Source organism: Amyelois transitella, chromosome 8 (assembly GCF_032362555.1).
Source record: "Amyelois transitella isolate CPQ chromosome 8, ilAmyTran1.1, whole genome shotgun sequence".
NCBI classification, from domain to species: Eukaryota; Metazoa; Arthropoda; class Insecta; order Lepidoptera; family Pyralidae; genus Amyelois; species Amyelois transitella.
In genome coordinates, this window is record NC_083511.1 from 612,510 (window position 1) to 637,392 (window position 24,883).

Genomic DNA, 24,883 nt, shown 5'->3' on the forward strand with positions numbered 1-24,883 from the left:
CTAGAGAATGTTACAAATCGATGCAGGCTCGACAGAAATGCGTCTTTACGCAAATAATATTAAGATTTGTTGCGTAAACAAACAAGTTTAAATTGAGGACCTCAGTTGGCTTGTGGAGTTTGTTGCAAATCCCAAGAGCCACTGGAATACCAATATTTAACTACGTAATTAGGGATTTGCAGAATCTGTTGTGGACTAATATTGTTTTACTTTTCATATTGTTTCAGAGTGTCAAGGATTACAATGAACAACAAATCTACAATCTAATGGATTATTGTGAATTGAAAAATGCTGCATAGGACTTCATCATCGCGACGCCGTAGGGCATCCAGAAGTGCTGCGACTTCCCCTCAAACTAGATCACCCAGAGCATCTGCCCAGCCATCCAGAAGAGCGTCACTAGCTACCACAGAAACTGATGATGAAATGGATGCTCCACCACCGGCAAGAAGTCCAAGGGCAAGCTTAGCTCCCGATGCAGCATTAGACGCCTACCATCGCAGCCCAAGACAATCATTAGTCCCACAAGATGTAAGATCGGCTAGAAATTCCATTACCCCAGACGCAGCACAGCACATGAGAAATACACTCGCTCCAAACAGAAACAATTTAGGCGTCGAATTAGCATACGGATCAAGATTAAGTCTGAACCCACAAGACTTTAATAGGAGTCCAAGAAACAGTATTACTCCAGATGTAACAGCAAGGAGTCCAAGAAGAAGTTTAGTGCCTGAAGGAACGTCGTGGAATCAGCCTAGGAATTCGTTAGTGCCAGAAGTTGGGAGAAGCCCAAGGCATTCTGTGGCGAGTATACAGTTAGATCCCGCGAGGAGTCATAAAGAATTGGGTCCAAGTCCAAGGACGAGTCCTAGGGGAAGCATAGCTCCAGATGTGCCATTGAAAAGTAAGGAATTGCCTGATATCACCAGTAGAAGTCCAAGGGGGAGCATTGCGCCTTCGGAAAGGAGTGCGAGGGGTAGCTTGGTGACTGCTGATATTGATGCCTCGAGAATTAGTCCAAGGGGCAGTCTGACGCTAACATTTCAAGAACCTTTGGTATCGAGAGAAAGGCGAGCTAGTGAAGATAGTCAAAATGCTGGTTAGTATATTATAAAAACCTTTTAATTATCACAATCACCCCGAATGAGTAATACTACAAATAGTTCAAATTTTGTAGCCAATCTCAAAAAGTACCTACTATAATTAATTAATTACCCAGAATAGCAACAATATGAACATTTTGCTCGTGTTGGGAATTTAACGCAGATCAGCCGGTGTGGCACATAGGCGTGTTATTTACAACATCAACTTGTGTTTGCTTTTCTATTCTGCACTTCACATTACACTTTCTAGTAGTCATGAATTAGAAAGTATAAAATAAGAAGCTATAATATTAGAACAATATGAAACAGATATTGTATCTAGATGATTCTGTCTTTGGTGTATAAATTCAAAATCTTTTTATTTCTCAGGTGGTAAAGGCAGGAGCATATCTCCATACCGAGCGTCATTGAGCGGTCGCCAAAGTGGTACCGGGGTACTGTCAGACGGAGGGAGCAGGAGGGCTTCCAGCTCTGTAAGTCAGGTTCGTAGGGTTATCACCATAACAAAAATCACTGAATTACCAGCAAATTTGTTACTAACTCATCTAGTTTCTGACAAAGAAAGCAGACCAATTGTTAGAGTTCCCTTTCAATGCTTTTTATTCAGATTATCATTCAGAATCATTTTATCCTGCTAACGATCAGCGTTTTATCGATTTTTGCTTCATATACATTTAATCGCATGGAGTAGTCTTATTAATCTGCTGGAGATATGATATTATCTTTATTGATTTAAAATTTTTAATTTGTTAAATTACTCCCAAAAGGTGTAAAGCAAAGCTATAAATGAACTAAACAGACAGAGTTTTTAACTTTCAAACATAGAATCTATCAAAACTTGATACAAACTTGTTGATGATGAACGCACCTGCACATTCAGCTGAATTAGAGAGCTTACGAAATTTTATTCCAATTAAACAAACATACTAGATAAATTGATTTTAATTTCTGTACCTAGACATATTAAACGCATACTTCAAGAAAGCTAACAACATAAACAAAAATATTTCATAAATTAATTGTACTTCTGCCAGGTATCAGGAGACGAACAGCGTCGTCTATGCGGCGAGCAGGCGAAGTACAACGACCGGAGCGGCCTGGGTCTTGGAGTCGGCCTGACCACCTACGGCTCCGTGGCTTACCAGCTGAAGGACGCCAACATGGAGGCGTCAGGGACGGTGGACTTCATGTGTCGGGCCGCCAAGATCATGAACAGGACTAGTGAGTTTTTGTAAAGTCTTTTGATGTTTTTGTTACAGACTTTTGATGTTTTGTTTGTTTGTTTGTTTGTTTGTTTGTAAACTCTTTATTGCACATAAAAATAAATATAACAAAATCAGAACAGTCATTGAATATAAAAGAATATGTACAATGGCGGACTTATCCCAATCGGGATTTCTTCCAGTCGACCAAAATAAAAAGGAAAATCCATAGTCAAAGAGGCAGCGCAGATTAAAAACATTGAGGATGCGTTACAACAATCAATTAATTACAAACTAATTAATGATAAACATACATTTTGATTTTGGTGTAACAGACTAGTGAGTTTTTCTAAAGTCTTTTGATGTTTTGATTTTGTTGTCACATGCCCACTGGTTGTCTGAAAGAAATCGCTTTGAGCGACCAGACCGCCCATTGAACTACATCTAGGTATTTGCTATTTTCACAACATTGTTCGCTTTTTTGTGTGCAATATAGAGTTATTCATGTTCGGGTGTATGTTTTCCTAGAGAATAGATTTGTGTGTTTGCTCGTTATGGATAAACGCAAATATTATGAGATTGCAAAGAGATAAGAAAGGAAGAAAGGAGTAATTCAGGCTGATCACCATTAAATTGGATCGGCTAGCAACATCGATTCAACGCCCGCGGTTATTTTGTGTTTTTCGTGGAACATACATACATACATATGATCACCAGTCTTGAAAAGACTGATAGGCCACGCTCAGCTGTTTGGCTTTGTGATAGAATTGAGATTCAAATAGTGACAGGTTGCTAGCCCATCGCCTAAAAGAGGAATCCCAAGTTTATAAGCCTATCCCTTAGTCGCCTCTTACGACATCCGCGGGAAAGAGATGGAGTGGTCCTATTCTTTTTTGTAATGGTGCCGGGAACCACACGGATTTTCGTGGAAAATTCCATTGATTATCCTACTGCACATTGAGCTCCTGGGTTCGAATCCCGGTCAAGTCATTTGATTGTTTATTGTCATGAAAAGGACATTAATATCCGTTTGTTGTGCCAAATGTTAATAGCTTTTGTTATGTATAATGATGACAAATATTTGTTGCAGTTGTGATGACAGTATTTCTGGCGATCCTGTCAACACTGCCAGTGATTATGTTAATAATGGGTAAGTTGTACTTCTACGTTAAAATATTTCACCTACATATATCTTTTGTAAGAACATTCCTTTAACTTATTTAGTGTGATAAATAAAGGTCAAGTTAAATACACATACATACATACATAAAATCACGCCTCTTTCCCGGAGGGGTAGGCAGAGACTACCTCTTTCCACTTGCCACGATCTCTGCATACTTCTTTCGCTTCGTCCACATTCATAACTCTCTTCATACAAGCTCGGCGGTTTCGGGTACTTTTGACCTGACCCTTTACCAGGACGTCCTTAATTTGATCAAGATACGTTCGTCTAGGTCTTCCCACTCCGACCTTTCCCTCCACACTCTCCTTGTATATCTGCTTAGTCAACCTGCTTTCATTCATCCTCTCCACATGACCGAACCATCTTAACATACCCTTTTCTATTCCTGTAACTACATCTTCTTTCACATCACAACATTCCCTTATCACGCTGTTCCTTATCCTGTCACTCAATTTCACACCCATCATACTCCTTAACGCTCTCATTTCCACTGCATTTATTCTGCTTTCATGCTTCTTTTGCCATACCCAACTTTCACTCCCATACATTAATGTCGGGACCAACACGCCCCTGTGCACAGCCAGTCGAGCCTTTTTGGATAGTTTCTGACTGCTCATAAAGGCATGCAAAGCTCCATTCACCATGTTCCCCGCGTTCACTCTCCTTTCAATATCACTATCATACTTGCCATCTGATGTAAACTTTGATCCTAGATATACAAACTCTTTCACTTGCTCCACTTTTTCTCCTCCAATCAAAATATTACATGCTGTCATTTCTTTCTCCATTTCAAAAACCAGTGTTTTAGTTTTACTTACGTTCACTTTCATTCCTTTCTCTTTTAAAGCTTCATGCATACAGTTTACCATCTCCTGTAACTCCTCCGCTGATGACGCCAGTATAACCTGATCGTCGGCATAGAGCAGACATTTGACGAGTAACTCATTCATCCTTAATCCACTTTTAGACTCTTTCAGATCTGTCAAACAGCTATCCATAAATAGGTTGAACAGCCACGGTGACGCAACACATCCTTGCCTAACGCCTTTCTCAATCTTAAACCATTCAGTGTGCGCTCCGTTTATCCTGACACAAGCACTCGAATCCTCATATAAGGATTTCAGTGCTCGTATTAAGAGACTGCTCACCCCATGCATAGAAAGTGCTGACCACAATTCATTCCTCTCAACTCTGTCATAGGCCTTTTCCAGATCTACGAATGTGCAATAGACTTTTTGACTCTTGGCCAAAAACTTTTCGGCTATGCACCGCAAGGAAAAGACCTGATCAGTACATCCCATTCCCTTTCGAAATCCCGCTTGAGCATCCCATATTTTGTCATCAGTTAAATACACATAACATATCTTTAACCGTTATAATTATGACTCAAAGGCCACCTATGAGTTAATGGCATAATGATGATATTCAGAAATACTGACATGTCGCTAGCCCATTGTCCTAAAGAAGAACTAATTTATAAGCATTTTTTGAAGAAGAGAAGCGGATGGTACAATTTGCTACCAGATGAGCATGACAGCTTAAAATTTAAGAGTCATTAATTAATCTATAAGTGTAAGTTAAGAAAAAAGGCTTTCTAAAAGTATGTCCCTGAAAGAATCCCTAGCCCACAAAACCCTAAATATATTGTACATACATACATACATATAATCACGTCTATATCCCTTGCGGGGTAGACAGATCCAACAGTTCTAAAAAGTCTGATAGGCCACGCTCAGCTGTTTGGCTTAATGATAGAATTGAGATTCAAATAGTGACAGGTAGCTAGCCTGTCGCCTAAAAGAAGAATTTTAAGTTAATAAGCATATCCCTTACTCGCCTTTTACTGCATCCATGGGAAAGAGATGGAGTGTTCCTATTCTTTTTTCTAATGGTGCCGGGAACCACACGGCACAAACGTATTGTACAATATTATATTGAACTTTTTTATTAAATACACCTAATATTCTGACAATAAAAATTCTGATGGAACATAATATCATAATAATATTAGAAGATCAAACGATAACGAAAATGGTATAATAATTTGTACCTACAAAAAATATAAAACGTAATAGATTAATATCCCAATATTAACTTACACGTGTTCCATTTCGCCCAATTCCATGCATTTAGACGTAACCGTTCCATTTTACTCAATTCCCTATATTTAGATAAAACCAATAGAGCCCTTTCCCAAACTAATGGTTTACTCTATAAACAGTGTATCAAACCACACATTCACTCCAACTTGTTAAAGGGCGAATTGTACGATGAGCTAGCTACTGGCGCGGATACTACAAGGCCAGCAGTGTCATGAAATTATAATTAACTAGCTGTCTCGGCAAACGTTTGTTTGTTTGTACGTTATTTTGCCATATTAATGTTTAGGTTGGACGACCCATATCACTAAGGGGTATAAAAAATAGATGTTGGCCGATTCTCAGACCTCGATATACTCGATATGCTCATAAAATTTCACGAGAATCGGTCGAGCCGTTTCGGAGGAGTACGGGAACAAACATTGTGACACGAGAATTTTATTACAATGAATAAAGTTTCTAGGCTAAACGTTTGCAATTGTGTTTGACATACATATCTACATATAATCATGTCTATATCACTTACGGGGCAGACAGAGCCAACAGTCTTGAAAAGAATGATTGGCCACGCTCAGCTATTTGGCTCAATGCTAAAATTGAGATTCGAATAGGTTGCTAGCCCATCACCAAAAAGTATGGAGTGGTCCCAAATTGCCGAGAACCACAAGTGCAATTTGAATGGTCGATGAAACTTTTTTATTTGGAAATCTTATTTCACAACCTATATAAAGTAAGTAGCTTTATCCACACTGTAACTATTCACTGGCTTACTGATTAATGTAGCCAGTGACTTAAACAATGCGCAGTAGCTATATAATTTGATCAAAATGGCGATAGTTCCTGTTTGAACATTAACATGTTTATTTATGCGATATAAATCAAGTAATTTTGTGTTGTGCTACATTTTCATTATTGGTTTTATTTATTACTTGTTCACTTACTTGTTTCCATCTATTGTTTGACAATTTTGTTTTATTTAAGTAACTATTAATTTAAATTAAGGACGTCCTGGCAAAGGGTCGGGTCAAGAGTACCTGAAACCGCCGAGCTTGCATGAAGAAAGTTATGAATGTGAATGAAGCGAAACAAGTATGCAGATATCGTGGCGAGTGGAAAGATGTAGTGTAGTCTCTGCCTACCTACTACTAAGTTACTAAGTAATTAAATAGCACGGCTCTTGGTATACATACATATAATCACGTCTATATCCCTTGCGGGGTAGACTGAGCCAACAGTCTTGAAAAGACTGAATGGCCACGTTCAGCTATTTGGCATAATGATAAAAATTAGATTCAAATAGTTACAGGTTGCTAGCCCATCGCCTAAGGAAGAATCCCAAGTTTATAAGCCTATCCTTCAGTTGCCTTTTACGACCTTTATCCATGGGAACGAGATGGAGTGGTTCTATTCTTTTTTTTATTGGTGCCGGGAACCACACGGCACTTGGTATAATTTTTGCAAATGCCTATCATTTATAAAAATTTAAATGTTAGGTACTTTCATGTTAACCTGTTACATGGGTAATGTAAAATCAAAGGAACCTTGGAATTTTTCCTAAATACAATCTCAATTCCATCACTAAACCAAACAGTTGGACGTGGCTTTTCAATCCTTTCAAGACTGATTACTCTGTTACCCCGGTAAGAGACGTGTAAACCTGTTAAATATATATTGTAAAACAGTATTTTTATTAAAAATAAATAAAAATACCCATACGAAACGTTTTATTCGAAAATAAACGCGTTCCGCTTAATATCAAATTAAATAAAAACCCTGTTATATTCGACTTAAAACACGAAAAACACAATTCAGTCATTATTCGTACATCAAGAGGAGACGCCTTTGTCAAAGGATGGGTATTACCGTCGTAATGTATTATATAACATTCGCTCGCTCGCTACTTCAGAATTCGTATAAATATCGTAGGTATGAAATTCCAAGACGTATGTCGTTAAATATAAATAGGTCGTTCAGGGAATTGTGGGCGCCTATTATTAACTTGGTTGTTACGGTTGTGCCGTGTGGTTCCCGGCACTGATACAAAAAAAGAATAGGACCTCTCCATCTCTTTCTCATGGATGTCGTAAAAGGCGACTTAGGGATAGGCTTATAAACTTGGGATTCTCCTTTCAGACGACGGGCTAGCAACCTGTCACTATCTTAATTTCATTTCTATCATTGAGCCTAACAGCTGAACGTGGCCTATCAGTCTTTTCCAGACTGTTGGCTCTGTCTACCCCGCAAGGGATAATGACGTGATAATATGTATGTATGAAGCCATACAGAATTGAGTTTCAAATAATGACAGGTTGCTAGTCAATCGTCTAAAAGAAAAATCCCGAGTTGATTATTAACCTTCTTCTTGATTGACCACTGAAAAGTAAGAGAAACAGCTGGAAAATACCATTTTTTTCGCTATCAGACGAGCACGGAAGCTTGGATTTAAGAATGTGTGCCCATACTCTTTACCTTTTGATTTTTTAAAAAAGCAAGGTAAGAAATTAAAGGAACACTAATTTTGTGAACGAGAAAGTTGTAAGGATGTCTGGATGTGTGTGTTTTTGTTACTCTTTCACGCAAATTTGTACTGAGTTTGTTAAGCTAAGCTTTTAAATGTAGACTACCAACACCTAATCGTATTTCTTTTTGTAATACTTATACCTTTTTCATCTTTCTTTTAACACATTGTTCTCACTTTTGGTAACTATTATTTCCCTCTACTCGTTTCTCCTATGAGATACGTGGTGATCTGTACTACAGACTTCTTTGGAAACCTATCTCAGACACCATTCTCTCACAATTTTCCATCCATTCTTTTCTATTTTGCCTAGTTTTAAGGACAACTGTACCAATTGCATGAGATAAATAAACGTTTTATTATTATTAATTTGATCTACTAAACGCATTTTGATGAAATTTTTTATGCTAGTATAATATAACCTGAAATAACATTGTTACTTTGTATCCCGAAATTCCAAACGGGAGCGAAATCCCGAGGTTTAGTTCTGTAATAATTGCATTCTGTCATAAGTGAATAATTCCTTCAAGAACATGCTATAATGAGTGAGAGAAGTTTCGATACAAACTCTGAAGTAATCGTTAACAAACAGATGTATCAAGTTACAAGCTAACAACACTTTGAAACATGAATTAATAATGCAGAAGTTTCGACAGATTTCCCTGCTAGATAATGTCAATACTACTCTGTCAAGAAAGTAGCAGGAAAAGATCAATAATACACAAACTGTTTGTTATTCATCCAAATTTATTTTATCACCTTCAAAATATGCTCCTTTAGAAACGATACACTTACGCCAACTAATAATCCAATCATCAAAACATTTTTTAAACGCTGTTTCCGGAATTGAGGTCAGTTCTCGCCGCGAATTCTCTTTTATGTCTTCTACCGATTGAAAACGGGTGCCACGAAGTGGTAATTTGAGTTTAGGAAAAAGAAAAAAGTCGGCTGGAGCCATATCTGGTGAATATGGTGGTTGCTCGATGGTATTTGTTGAGTGTTTGGTTAAAAATTCGTTCACAATGATGGCCTTGTGCGAAGGTGCATTATCATGGTGCAAAATCCAAGAATTTTCTTTCCACAAATCTGGCCTTTTTCGTCGGATTTGCTCTCTTAAACGCCGCATAACACTCAAATAATATTCCTTATTTACCGTTTGACCTTCCGGCAAGAATTCCGAGTGCACAACACCGCGGTAGTCAAAGAAAACAGTCAACATGACTTTGACTTTTGAACGACTTTGGCGTGGTTTTTTCGGTTTCGGTTCAGTTGGAAGGCGCCACTCCGAAGCTTGTTGACTAGTTTGCATGTCAAACTCGTAAACCCACGTCTCGTCACCAGTAACAATGCGTTTCATGAATGTTGGGTCGGAATTGACTCGTTCTAGCATGTCCTCAGCGACTCTCATGCGATTGAGTTTTTGAAAAAAATTCAGGTCTTTTGGGACTAGCCGAGCGGCAACATGTTTCATACCCAAATTATTAGTTAAATTGGTACGGATCGACTCGTGAGATACAGAAAGTTCGGTGGCTATCTCTCTCAAAGTTGAATGAGGATTTTCAGTCACTATTTCCTTCACTTTTGCGATGTTAACTTCAGTTGCAGACGTTGATGGCCTACCAGAGCGAGGCAAATCTTCCATCACATCTCGACCGCTTTTGAACGCTTTGTACCACTCATAAGCACGAGTTTTTGATAAAGTCGATTCACCGTAAGCCTTCTGTAACATTTTCAGTGACTCCGAACACGATATTCCATTGGCAATGCAAAATTTAAGACAAACTCTTTGTTTGATGTTTTTATCCATTATGAAATTAGCAATACACACTTAGTGGAGTGCTTGGGGAGTTTGACCTCGGACTCCAATTACTGTCCATGTATTAATGTGAGACCTTCTGCATTATGTTTTATACATAAATTACTAAAAAGTTTACCAATTTTTTTTCGTTGCTTTTTTGTTTTTCTTAATTTGACACTAATTTCAAGAAATTGTCAATTTTTTCCATTTTAAATCAAAATATTTTTATAAAATATTCATAATTTATGTAAAATACATTTTAGAAAACATCTTTCATAGATACCAGGTAGTCAAAAAGGGCCGTAGAAGCAAGGAGCAGGAGAGAGAGCATATTCTTTTCGTACACGCTTTCACTGGTTGCGATACAACGTCTGCTTTTTTCAATAGAGGCAAAAACAAGTTCGCTAAAAATTTCGAAAAATGCAAGAGTTTACATGGGGCTGCTGAAGTATTTAAAAATGTTGATGCAGATCCTGACAGAATTTTTGAAGCTGGCGTTGCATGTATTTTGGAATTATACATATTTTGGAATTGTACAGTGCTCCCAAAAAAGTCCAAGATTTGAATATATTGAGGTTTAATTCTTTTCTAAAGGGTACAGCCAAAAAAACCGGTGTTTAATTGGCATCTCTTCCACTTACGTCTGATGCAGCGTTTGAACATTTGAAAAGAGTATATTTACAAGTGCAGATATGGTTAGGTAATAATATTTCTGTTGAAAATTGGGGTTGGAGGTACGTTTCTGATAAACTTGAACCAATACTGATGAAACAATCGCCAGCTCCAGATAATTTACTTAAAATGTTATTTTGTAATTGTAAAAAAGGATGTGGTAATGCTTGCGGATGTCGAAAAAGTGGTTTATACTGCACTTCAGCGTGTTCACAGTGCAATGGTGATAGTTGTTTTAATGCATCTCCTGTCTTAAAAATAAGTGAAGTAGAAGAAAGTGACGAAAACGGAATAATTGAAGTTTAATCATTTTTAAGCATGTATGAGAGGCGAACTAAATAAATATTTTTTATAAACTTTTTTTTTTACAATTATTGTTTCATACTATTACTCTTTAATATTATATAATAGAAATGTATTTATAACACGATTTTTACACTACATTACTTAGTTGAGCTCGTAATGTATTATATTATGTGCCTTAATTTATTTATTTTATTATTAAATAAAAAGCAATGATTTTTAATTGGTAAACATTTTAATATACCTTATCAACAATACAATCCAACAGGTTTCATAATAATTCGTTGACAGTAATTGGATTCCGAGCTTTTTCAATTCTAGATGCTTAAGGCACTCCACTAACTAGATATGATATAACTAAAAATAGCACTGTATTTAATGTAAACAACAGATGCAACTCAAACTCCGCGCCAAAATGGAAAACAGTTGTGCCAATCTAACAACAACAAAAAAAACAAAAATTTGAATTTGGAACCATAAATAAATAATCCATTCCCGATACTTTTCTGACTGAATGTATATTGATAACACAAAATAAGGAGCGTACAGATAAATCAGAAACTTCAATTTATTTATTGTGCCGTGCGTTTCCCGGCATCAATAACAAAAAAAAAGAATAGGACCACTCCATCTCTTTCTCATGGATGTCGTAAAAGGCGACTTAGGGATAGGCTTACAAACTTGGGATTCTTTTTTAGGCGATGGGCTAGCAACCTGTCACTATTTGAATCTCAATTCTATCATTAAGCCAAATAGCTGAAGGTGGCCAATCAGTCTTTTCAAGACTGTTGGCTCTGTCTTCCCCGCAAGGGATATAGACGTGACGATATGTATGTATGTATGAATCCCAATTTTATCAGTAAGCCAAACAGCTGAACGTGGCCTATCAGTATTTTCAAGATTGACTTTGTTTACCCCGCAAGGGATATAGACATGATTATATGTATGTATCTAAATTTTTATCAGATATGTACTAAATATGAAATTATAAGTTAGTAATATGATAACTTATTGTAAGAATTCTAATACCGGGAACCACACGGCAAAAATTTATATAAGTATATGTATTTTCCTAATTTGCTGCCGCGCTTTTGCTCACGTTTATAAAAGTGCATCTAGTACCAAACAATTAATGTCTGTTGAAAACGAAGTTAAAAATAAAAACGTTTGAGACTTTTCATTCTCTTAATGACATTCGATATTTTTTTGTTTGCAATTTTCTAAGTTGTGGCTACATTAGATGACTAAGGTTTTTATAAAAACATGTTCAATTTTATAGCTTACTATGAGGCTCAATAAAGTTTAAAATATAGGAATCGTTTTATTTATCTTTGAATTATCTTAGAGAGTTATGAATGTGGATGAAGCGAAGGAAGTATGCAGAGATCGTGGCAAGTGGAAACATGTAGTCTCTGCCTATCCCTCCGGGAAAGAGGCGTGATTTTATGTATGTAAATGTAATTTTAATCAAAAATTTAGTTAGATAAAAGGTATGTATAAAGAAATGTACGAAGTATTTATTAAGATATCTATCTCGAAAGAAAAACGTGTGAAAACATAAGGTAATTGACCGTGTTCGTGTAACAATACTCGTAAAAACGTCTAGACGAAGCCTACTTATTTCTGTTTTAACAAATCCAGCTTTCCAATAAATAAAATGTTCGCTTCAGTTGGAAAGGTTAACGATATAATGTTTTCAATGGACACGCAAGTAAAAAAACACTGCATTCTTTTAGCCTGTTCCATTATAGTTTCGAGAGCTTTTAATAAACTTATTTAAGTAACCTTATCGTTTGAAAATGTGTGAATTAAATAAAATTTAACACATGAAAGAAATCTTTTTAATAAACTCTTAAAAAAGCGTTGTTTTAAATCATGTTAACATTTCGTTAGGTGACCTCAAATCTTCGGTATTTTTTTTATTAATCATGTAACACACATAATATTGAAGACTGGCTAGCAAATGATGTACTTGTAGGGGGCGACTACAGGACAAATTACTAAGCCTACTAAATATTCGCAAAGCAACTGATTAGTCTCGGTAGGTAGCGGAACGTGAAAACTTTGCCAAAATTTTGACACATTCTCAAAGACCGTGTGGTTCCCGGCACTAATACAAAAAAGAATAGGACCACTCCATCTCTTTCCTATGAATGTAAAGGGCGACTAAATGATAGGCTTACAAACTTGGGATTCCTTTTTAGGCGATGGGTTAGCAACCTGTCACTATTTGAATATCATTTCTATCATTTAACCGTCTAAATTTGACGGCCTCTGTGGCTCAGCGGTAGTATGCTTGTCTGTGACACTGGAGGTCCCGGGTTCGAATCCCGGCCAGGGCATGATGAGAAAAGAACTTTTTCTGATTGTCCTGGGTCTTGGATGTTTATCTATATAAGTATTATATTATAAAATATGGTATCGTTGAGTTAGTATCTCGTAACACAAGTTTCGAACTTACTTCGAGGCTAACTCAATCTGTGTAATTTGTCCAAAAAAAAAAAAAAAAAAAATTTAACCAAACAGCTGAACGTGGCCATTCAGTCTTTTCAAGACTGTTGGCTCTTCTACCCCGCAAGGGATAAAGACGTGACCATATCTATGTATGTTCTCAAATACTAACATATCGATGCTTTCGACAACAATTGTCGTAAAAACCAAAATGGCACTTTTGGAAATAAGCTAAAAACAAATGAAAAAAAATATTTTCCGTAATATCTTCTTTATTTTAAAACCTATAAAATAATGATGTATACACGAAATACATGAATTTTCATGATCTTTCGCAACGTTTTATTTATATCTATGTCAAGCCTGTATCTTAAAAGTTAAACTGGATATACACCCCAGAAAATTTTAAAAGTCGGTGTTTACGACTTCCGATATAACAAGATCTATTGCTGCGTTTACTACAAATTAGAAGTATTTACCAATTTTTAAAAATGTTAGCTATTAATTGGAGTTAAAAACCTCGTATTAAATCAACTGTTGATGTAAACATTAAAATTTCAAAATAACATTACGTAAAAATCATGAATTTCATTTAGATTTTGCGGTATTTTTAAATTAATATTAATGTAAAATATGAAATAAAACACAAATAATTTATATTAATTAATTTATTTATTGTTTTAGACCAAATTAAATTGTGACCTTACTTTTTTTTATCAAGAGTCAAAAAATAAATCAGTAGAAAAAAAAATCTTACTAGAACGATAAAGAAACAAACTTAGTACAAAACAAAACAACGTAAAGAATCGATATTATCAGAAGTTACTTTGGTAACTGAAAAATAAAACACAATCTTCTCCCTGGTGATTAAAGTAATTAGTGGCATCATTTTAATAACTAATTTAACTAGAAATCTCATCTTCCTCGTCAGTCTCAGGAAGAGTTTCTACAATATCTCGAGACTGATAGGGCAGCTGCTTATATTCAGCATGAAATCGTTTGTTAATTGTACCTTGATCACACAGTCGCACAAGATCTTTATATTTTGCGGCTGTAATGGGTAGTCTATTCGTGTAGAGTGCTTTTGGTTTCAAGTCTCTTACTTGTTTATATTTTTCTTCGTCTGTCTTTTCTTTCGGTTTATTCTTCGCTTTGCCTCTACCCTTTCCTTTACGCTTAATGTCTTCAAACAAGTTTATCGTATGTGTTACAGCATCTTCTTTCATCGAATATTTAAGCTCCATTTGGTTTAAATTTGACTTTCTGAAAGTTGCTATTCTGATATTCCTCCATTTTATATCTTTCAATGTTTCTTTTGTAAAAGTGTTTGACGCAATTTCACCCCAGTCCAAGAAATCCGTGTGGTCCATCACATTGACTATATACGGTTTCGGCCGTTTTCGCGCTGACTCGAAGTATGTAGGCCATTGAGATGGACTCCAAACTATAAGTTTTTTCACTTCTCTTTCTATAACTGCATGCATCGAGTCGGCTGGCATGTAAGTATGTCCCGGAAGTAAAAAATTTACCTGAATTACTTCTAAGTTATTAGAATGCATTAAATAATAATTTAATGCTGCTAAAACCGTTTTGTTTTTGTTTTGACCCCCAGATGAGTCACAATAAAAAAGTAAATTTTGGACGCCTTTTTCATCTGCAATTTTTAAATACTTATACAAACAAGTAGCGATTTCATCACTGCCTTTTTTACCGTCACATTCTCCCCATGTAAAGCAATATCCATCTTGAGTTCTACTCTCATAAACTGTAAAATTAAACACAGCATATTTTCGGGAATAGTATAATAGCATGCTTTCCCCGTGAGGGGTATTCAAAACTTTTTGCAAGTCGAAACTAGCGGTTACTGTTTCATTTCTAATGACATGAAGTTTTTGATGAGCTGTAAATCTTCTGTAACTTGCTTTCTTTTCCAGGACATGATCGTCAAATTTTTTCTTATCTTCCTCATCTTGTAAATCCTTCTGGTTTTCTTCATTTAAACAAACAACACATTTGTCTTTTTTAGGGATATGGAAGCCTACGTGTGGGTAATTCTCAGAAAATATGTTCCTAAATAATCCTTCACTAACGTTTTCTTTTTTTTCCTTAGTGCAATCTTTTAAGTAAATTTGATAAAGGTTTGAAACGTTTTTTATTTCCTTTGATAAATAAACACGATTACTATCTTTTCGAGCATAATGTGACGGTCTAACTGGTAGTTTATCAATAAATTCTTTCACATAATTTTTAGCCGATTCTGAATACTTTGAATAATTTCTTGTTCTTTTTTCAAGTTGCGCCATACCTTCTTTCGAGTTTGCGAGTGTATATAGTAAAAACTTTTGTGTTATGTCCAATGTATTTAATATAAATTTTTGACAAACTTTTCTACTACCTTCTCCTTCATTTATATAATATTCATACGTAATTTGTCTTCTACTATTAGCAGAGTCAGTCCTTTTTCTATTAATTGGTGTCGGACGTGCACACCGAACAATCCAATCTTTTCTGCGCTGAGGATCGAGAGACCAGTAAAATTCAAAAACTGATTTTCGTTTTTCTTCATTAATTTCAAAGCATTTTCTTTTACATTTTTCTGGATGACAAGGATTTTCTTTTAAACTCTTGTTTTCTTTTATTTCTCCCTTTCTATTTTCATACAATAATCCTGCATCTTTGAGCTTTTTATTCTTTTTATATTTATTAACTGGTTTAACATTTCTTTCTGCAAAATCGTTAACGATGTTTTCTACGGGTTTCTTTTTCTTAAATCGTTTTTTTTTCTTCTTACCATCATTGTCACTTGAACTTTCGCTTTCATTTAGGCTCCAATTATCTGAACTGCCAGCGGAAAATGGATTTTCTTCATCACTAGGTAGAAAGTCCATATACGACTTTATGGAAACTTTGCGTCTTTTCTTAAGCTTTTGCTTTAGGTTATCATCAAAGGAACATCCAGGCAAAACGGCGTCTTTTGATAGTCTTGGTTGCAAAGTATTCACAGGTTCAATTAACAAATTGGTAGGAGATATCAACTGGTCTGTATCGGCAGAAATAGGATCTTCACACTGTATACCGCTTACAGGTGAATTGGGCGGCAGCCTACTCAGGTGTAATATGACGTCACTTGATGTGCTTGTTTGCGGAGCAGTAACTGGTACGTTCAACAAATTGGTAGGAGACGTTGACAGGTCAGTATCGGCAGTAGTAGCATCTTCACACTGTAGACCGTCTACAGGTGAATTGGGAGGCAGCGTACTCAAGTGTACAAGTGGTAGTTTAACAGGTACGGCCAGTTGTCGATTTGCGTTACCTACCGGAACTATGACGTCACTTGATAAGCTTGGTTGCAGAGCAGTAACTGGCACGACCAACAAATCGGTAGGAGACACCAACAAGTCAGTATCGGCAGGAGTAGGATCTTCAGACTGCAGACCGTCTACAGATGGTTTGACCGGCGACTTTGTCAGAGGTACAATAGTTAGCTCAGTGGGCATCGTCGGTTGATCATCTCCTGTGGGCCATATTGGTAACGAAACTTCACTTGATGGACTCGGCTGTGAAGTATTAGATGCGAATAACAAATCAGACGTATGCTTGTCAGTGTCTGCTGTAGTAGGGTCTTCACAATGACGGTCCATTAAGAGGGTCGGCATCAGAGATTTGATGGGTGCGATAGGGAAATCGGTGGGTATTGTATGATGACTTGACGGTATCCTCAGGTCAATAGTACTTTCAATAGGAGGGTAAGGATGCTGAGGAAGACCTGAAGATGAACACGGATCAACGTCACGTGTACATAGACTTAATTGTGGTGTAATCAGTGGGGAATCAGAATGCGATTTTACAAAAGTAAATGTGTCGCAATCCGTAGATTTTGAATAAACTGACAAAATATTTATTTTTTTCTTTGAAGTGGTAAAGCTATCATTTGTATGAATTGGACTGAATGATAAGTTTGATACACTTTTTGTGCTATTGCTTTGGCTGCCTCCATTACTTGTGTTAGACTTAGGGCTTACTTTCCTCTTTTTATCTAGCTTGTTTATATATTCTATTTCTGACTCAAGATTTTGATCTATTTTAGTATCTTCCAAATTATTTGTGCTCTTAATATTCATATCCTGGGTCCTGAAAATGAAAAACCAAATATTTTTTTAAAATACTTAAAGATAGCGGAAGCGAAACCCCGGGTTTGAAAACTGATTTTAAAAATAAAATTATGTTTAAATGTTTTACACCAGCAAACATTTAAACATATTTTTTTTTGCAATCAGTGCTTGGGTGTAAAAGTTATTTAAATAATCATTTAGGTCGTAAAAACCATATCAAGCCATGTTAGCGTAAATGTAAAGCAAGTAAAATGTACTTAATAAATCATTTAGTTTAATTTATAATTTGTATGTCTTTCTCTTAATTTAATAGTAAGTATTTATATAAATAAAAGAATACATAAAACTTAAAGTAAGTATTCAAAACTCTGTGGACCTACCTAATACAAAAGTAAAAGTTTGTATTATTTGTCTGTTTGTGTAAATCACGCTCCAACCGGCCGAACTGATTATGATGACATAAGAATACGAATATGAATAAAACCGATGAACACAAAGGTAGGGTAATTTCAGTTTGTTAGTACATTAAAGTATACCTACATGTGTTTTACACTTATAAACATTCTAACATAAGTATTCTTTTCCAATCAGTTGTTTGGGCGTACAAACATTTAAAATACTAATTTGGGTCGTAAAAACCAAAAAAAGACATATTAGCGTAAATGAAAATCAAGTAAAATAGGTACCTACCTAAGTCATTATAATTTTGCTGAATTTAGTATGACTACTTACTTAGTAGAAATGTTATTAATCCTAATGCATAGGTATATACTGAGTACACATTTATGAGACCCATACCGTCAAAATAATTTAAAAAAAAAACAAGTATCTCCTAACAAACTTATAAACTAGGTATAGGTAGGTACCTACTTTGATACTACATACCTTTTTGATTTTTGCATAGCTTCTCTTAATGATTCTACGGCTCTTTTCCGTTTTAACAAATAGTTGAGCTTTCCTTCCTTTTTATTTTCTTCATCCATTTTGCACAATAAAAATAAAACAATCACTAAAAGTTCAATTAAACGTAACAGAGAGAAATATTGTTATTGTTAGTAATGGCTGTCAACGTATCAACACGACGCATGCGACCGATGAAATGAGCCACTTAAATATGAGCCGCCTCGCACCCCCGCTTTCGTCCTAGTTAGTATAACTTGCTCTTTTCTTCAGGTCTTAAAGTACTTGGTCAGTATGTGCTTCGCAGTCGTGCGGTAATAAAATATAGACCAATAGTTATTTGTCTTGTTCTCTCGCTGCTTGAAATGTTACATACGCAAAAGAGATCACTATATTGGACAGAATGCGTACGACGTAATGCAATTTAACTTTTGAAAAGTGACATGTTTTTTCAAAATTTTGGGTTGTAATTCGAATACTATTTTAGTTTTTGTTTTACGCCATATTTTCTACAAAAAAAATAATAGCTATTGAAAATACGACACAAATAATGATCCAATTCAACAAGAGGTGTGAGTTATGACGTTTGTTTCTCAGAAAAAATTTCATCTTCATAATATTAACGGGGTGTAAGTCGCAAGTTTTTATATCATTTGTATTTACGATGTTTTGTGTCACTGGCAAATATTGAGAAGCATATTTTACACCCTAATAGATCAAGGCTTTGAAGCAATGTGTCTTATACACACCACTTTAAAAAGAAAAGCACGTCTAGACCAATGTAAAATGTTGGGTGTAAAAGCAAATTTTTAAGCCCGATTTAAATACGATATATATACATCGATAGAGCGTCAAAAGTTGAGTAGGGCTGTATCAAAAAGTCATTTTAGCCAAATTGGCTTTTACGACAATTGTTGCCGAAAGCATCGATATACTCTTTCTTGCCAGGTGTTCAATACATCCGGGACTGCCCCGCCGAGCCCCGGATCCCCGTGTACATGGTGGTGGGGGGAGCGGCGGGCGGGGCGGGGATCTGCTGGCTCCTGTGGGCTCAGCTGGCCAGCAGGAGTACCAACTCCTCAGCCAGCGTGCCTGAGAGGGTCCTCGCTTATACGCTTACAGTTTTCCTTATGGGGTGGTAAGTTTATTTATTAAAATTTTAATGTAGGTACAAAAGACAGGTGTTCACAATAGGCGGACTTAATAGAAATACATACGTACATATAATCACGTCTATATCCATTGCGGGGTAGACAGAGCCAACAGTCTTGAAAAGACTGATAGGCCACGTTCAGCTATTTTGCTTTAAGATCAGAAGACCGCCTATAAGAGGAATCTCAAGTATATAAGCCTATACCATATTCACCTTTTACGACATCCATGGGAAAGAGATGGAGTATATATTTACCTTTTCTTTTATCAATTGGTGTCGGGAACCACACGGCACTTGTAGTTTTTAACATATTCAATTAATTTGGTCTGCCTGCGTAGCATGCCACGCACTACATCATTTCTTAAGCACCAAGAACTATCACTATTTCGCTTCTTATTATGACGAAAAAACGGGACAGTGATAGTTTTTCGCGCGATAAGAACGGCGTCGCGCATGACACGCTACTGAGGCTGGACATCTACCTAAAATTTTCATTATAGTGTTTGAAGCTTTGGGTTAGACCCCATCTAACATCTCAGAATGCAATAATGGCTTGAGGGAGTGAGACAATATAATACATACATACATACATATAATCACGTCTATATCCCTTGCGGGGAAGACAGAGCCAACAGTCTTGTAAAGACTGATGGGCCACGTTCAGCTATTTGGCTTTAAGGTAGAATCGAGATTCAAATAGTGACAGGTTGCTAGCCCATCGCCTAAAAGAGGAATCCCAAGTTTATAAGCCTATCCCTTTGTCACCTTTTACGACATCCGTGGGAAAGAGATGAAGTTGTCTTATTCTTTTTTGTAATGGTGCCGGGAACCACACGGCACAAGAGACAATATAATATTTTTAATAATTCCATAAGTCACTTTGAAATGCGAAAAGTCGAAGGGACACGATTAGAATTATCATTCTCTCCAAAATTTAATATATTTTTGCCAAAACTTTGTACAATAACACAATTTTAATATTTTCGCTTAAGTCTTAAGCCGATTTGTTTTCGAACCAAAGAAGGTGAACTTAAACGCTCCAACTTTCTAACTTAACGCAGCTTTTTTATTCTTTTAATTTTATGAAACTTTGTAACTGAGTTGTTTAAACTTTTGACTTATCTCCTTATTGATTTTATCGTGATTTTATTTCTTTCAGTACGTTAAAAGACAATGTCTTTATTAAAAGTTTATATTGCGTTTTAAAAAAGGTTACATTTAAGATCGGTCGTTTGATATTGTGATGGAAAATTAACTTTTAGCCATCAGAATCTGCTTTATAATTAATGTGGTTTTAAATTTAGTCGTGTTTTGTTACTCGATATCTACAAACGATACTATTAAGCATATGACATTAGAATTGACCAAGTTAATTTCCACCTTTCTATCTCAGGTTTTTAAGTTCTCAATAGGTAAAGAAGTTGTGTTTAATTTAATTAAATTAAAAAAGCTTTTATTTGATTCCTTACATTACATTACAATTATTTTCAATTTAATACTGTATGCATTAAGTATAAGTTTTTTAAATAGATAATGTATATTATTATATTGGTATTTATTTATTTCTTCATGTAACTATTTTTTTTTTTTTTTAATTCTAGTAATTTTGTTAACAATCATATTAATAATAATTAGTTTATATTAGATGATTACATTAGATTAATAATTAGATTTAAATCTTTACTTAGTATTAAAAACAAGTATAGTTATAATATAAATTAATTATTAATCATAATTTCATATATCTATAATATTGATGTAAGGACCGCCTAACGCGGTAAAAGCCTCCTCCATGTGTTTCCACTTATTGCGATCTCTAGCCAGTCTACTCCAAATTTTTCCTGCGACTCTTGCGATATCGTCGCTCCATCTCATGTGAGGTCTGCCCTGTCTCCTTTTTCCACATCTTGGGTACCCGTTTGTTATTGTTTTTGACCATCCTTAGTACTTTGCATGTGTCCGGCCCATCGCCATTTTAATTTAAGTGCCTGCTCTACCACATCTTTGGCTTTTGTTCTTTTCCGTATGTCTGAGTGTTTTATTCTGTCCTTAAGTTTCATGAAGCTGCGCTCTATGCCTCTTTGACAAGTTCGTATCTTGTGAATTACTTTTACCTACCTAATAATATGTTAAAATAAATGTATAAAAAATCTTTTAAGGTTTATTCTTTGAGTTTGTAGGACTAACACTTAGGGAGTTCTTGAAATTCCCATAGAAAAAAAATATTAAACGGATTATTTATTGCGTCTGCGCAGTCGCGGTGATATTTTCAACTTAGAACTTACATGAGGTGAGTATCTTATATATAAAATTCTCGTGTCACAATGTTCGCTCCCGTTCTCCTCCGAAACGGCTTGACCGATTCTCATGAAATTTTGTGTCTGAGAATCGGCCAACATCTTTCATACCCCTTAGTGATAAGGGTTGTCCACACTTAACATTTTTATTTTAACTAGAAATTACTTAGAAATAATTTATATGGCAAAACAACGTTTGCCGGGACAGCTAGTAATTTATAAATTGTTTTCATACATACACACATATGGTCACGTTTATATCCCATGCGGGGTAAACAGAGCCAACAGTCTTGAAAAGACTGAATGGCCACGTTCAGCTATTTGGCTTAATGATAGAATTGAGATTCAAATAGTGACAGGTTCCTAGTCCACCGCCTAAAGAAGAATCCCAAGTTTGTAAGCCTATCCCTTAGTCGCCTTTTACGACATCCATGGGAAAGAGATGGAGCGGTCCAATTCTTTTTTTTTCATTGGTGCCGGGAACCACACGGCACATTCTTTTTTTTTTCATTATTCTATGTTTTGTGACAGGTTCTCATTCGGCAACTATTGGACTCTGGGCATCATGTGGCCGGATTACGCGCCGACCCTGTTCGAGCCGAATAAATGGTGTCACCGCACACTGTACGTCTTCGCCCTCACTCAACTTGGAGTTGTGTGGGGGGTTGTAGCTCTGCTGGTGCTGTTACTCTTGGCTTTGGTGGTCTGCCAAGTGAGTCTGTCATTATATTTCTTTATACATATATATGTATAATCACGTCTATTAACGTATAATCCCTTGCGAACGAACAGACAAACTTGTTGACTGATATAATATTTCTATTAAGTCCGCCTATTGTGAACACCAGTCTTTTACATACATACATACATATGGTCACGTCTATATCCCTTGCGGGGTAGACAGAGCCAACAGTCCTGAGCGGACTGATAGGCCACGTTCAGCTATTTAGCTTTAAGATAGAATTGAGATTCGAATAGGGACAAGTTGCTAGCTTATCGCCTAAAAAAAGAATCTCGAAGTTTGTAAGCCTATCCCTTAGTCGCCTTTTACGACATCCATGGGAAAGAGATGGAGTGGTCCTATTCTTTTTTGTATTGGTGCCGGGAACCACACGGCACATTTCTTTCTACATATAGTATATATCCCTTGCGGGGAAGACACAGCCAACAGTCTTCAAAAAACTGATAGGCCTTGTTCAGCTATTTGGGTTTAAGACAGAATTGACATTCAAATAGTGACAAGTTGCTAGCCAATCGCCTAAAAGAAGAATCCCAAGTTTATAATAGACTTATGGCTCTGTCTACCCCGCAAGGGATGTAACGTGATTAAGTATATGTATGTATGGGAAAGAGATGGAGTGGTCCTATTATTTTTTATATTAGTGCGTGGAACCACACGGCACAGATACTCCAATAATGATAATTAGTAGGTAGATGAGTTCAACTGTCCGTACATTCTCTTATGAGTTCGTGCGTCATAACAATATTAACCTGAATATTTTTAGGCGTTACACAATATTCGGCGGCTCTAGTCTTAATTAAAAAGAACAAGATGTCGCGATATTAGATAATGTCAGCTATTTATTATTACCGTGCCGTGTGGTTCCCGGCACCATTACAAAAAGAATAGAACCACTCCATCTCTTTCCCATGGATGTCGTAAAAGGCGACTAAGGGATAGGCTTATAAACTTGGGATTCCTCTTTTAGGCGATGGGCTAGCAACCTGTCACTATTTGAATCTCAATTCTATCATTAAGCCAAATAGCTGAACGTGGCCATTCAGTCTTTTCAAGACTGTTGGCTCTGTCTACGTGTCTACCCCGCAAGGGATATAGACGTGACTGTATGTATGTATTTATTATTACATAGACTATTAATAAAGATAGTTTACTGTTGATTCAATAAAACTCTCATTTTGTGCAGCTGCATCTTCGTAATAAATGAACTCTTCAAGTTTTAAACTTTTACCTTTGGTAGTATGAGAACCTTTTAAAAGAAACATTGCTTAAAGGAAAATGTATTTATTTTCAGTGCTACTTCAGTCCACATAAATGTTGAGACGGATGCCATTTTATGAATGTACAATCTGAAATGCAGTTAATAAAATGAAATTTAAATGAAAATACTACTGATTTGATAAATATAATAATGCCATTAATGATTTTTTTTTAAGAAATATCTTATCATTTTATATAATATACCTACGAGTATATGTTACATTAAAACGGTGAATTATTCATACAGGTTTGAGTAAAATTTCTGAATAAAAAATAAAATATATCCCTACTGGAAAGTCGCTGCGGGGTAAACAGAGCCAATAGTCTTGAAAGAACTGAAAGGTCACATTAATATGGCATATAATGTAGAATTGAGATTAAAATAATGACAGATTGCTAGCCAATCGCCTACAAGAAGAATCCCAAACTTATAATCCTCTCCCTTACTCGTTTTTACGACATCAATGGGAAATATATGTATTGGATATATATAGAAATTATATAATATGCAGGGACTTTATAAATTAAATTTTAGTTTGTAGTCATCTTTTTTCTTTCTTTTTATAAGTAGTTTTAGCTTTAGTTTTAATTTGATTTAATTATAATATCTATAATATACCTATAGAAATTCCAAATGCCAAGAACCACACGGCCACAAAAAATTAACAACATTAAACATGTGCAGGTATTCGGCTGCGGCTGGCTAGGACCGCCTCGCTACAAGTAGCAACGGCGTAGCGTCGTGCTCGAGTTGTGGCACAGGAATATCAACAACACTATGGACGTGGCCGGAGTCCTCGTACCCTTCACCCAGGTCGTCAGGCCAGAACTAACTATCCACGTGCAAGAAGTACTGACACAAGCAGACAGAGAAGCCTCAGACGCGCCCAAACAGAAGATTCCAGAAATAAATGAACCGCACGACGAAGATAGAAGTCCCGTTAAAGTTGAAAACCCAAAAAGCGTTGTAAAGAGTCAACTGAAGATGAACAGAAATTCGCCATGATGGTTGTTGATCGTGGTACCGAAGCATAGTCAGAAACACGTGCATTTCGAGACGACAGATAAAATATATTACTTCTGAAATCCCAGG

The 24,883-nt window shown here is 36.0% G+C and overlaps 1 protein-coding gene across 1 annotated transcript; it reads left to right on the forward strand.

Moving 5' to 3' along the window:
- Positions 1-288: 288 nt before the first annotated feature.
- LOC132901995 (uncharacterized) lies at positions 289-24,645 on the forward strand. Its single transcript, XM_060945456.1, has 7 exons — positions 289-1,099; positions 1,473-1,585; positions 2,138-2,324; positions 3,396-3,455; positions 19,290-19,479; positions 22,323-22,503; positions 24,476-24,645. Exons 1-7 carry the CDS (start codon positions 289-291, stop codon positions 24,515-24,517), a joined length of 1,584 nt encoding a protein of 527 aa, XP_060801439.1. The 3' UTR covers positions 24,518-24,645.
- Positions 24,646-24,883: the final 238 nt, after the last annotated feature.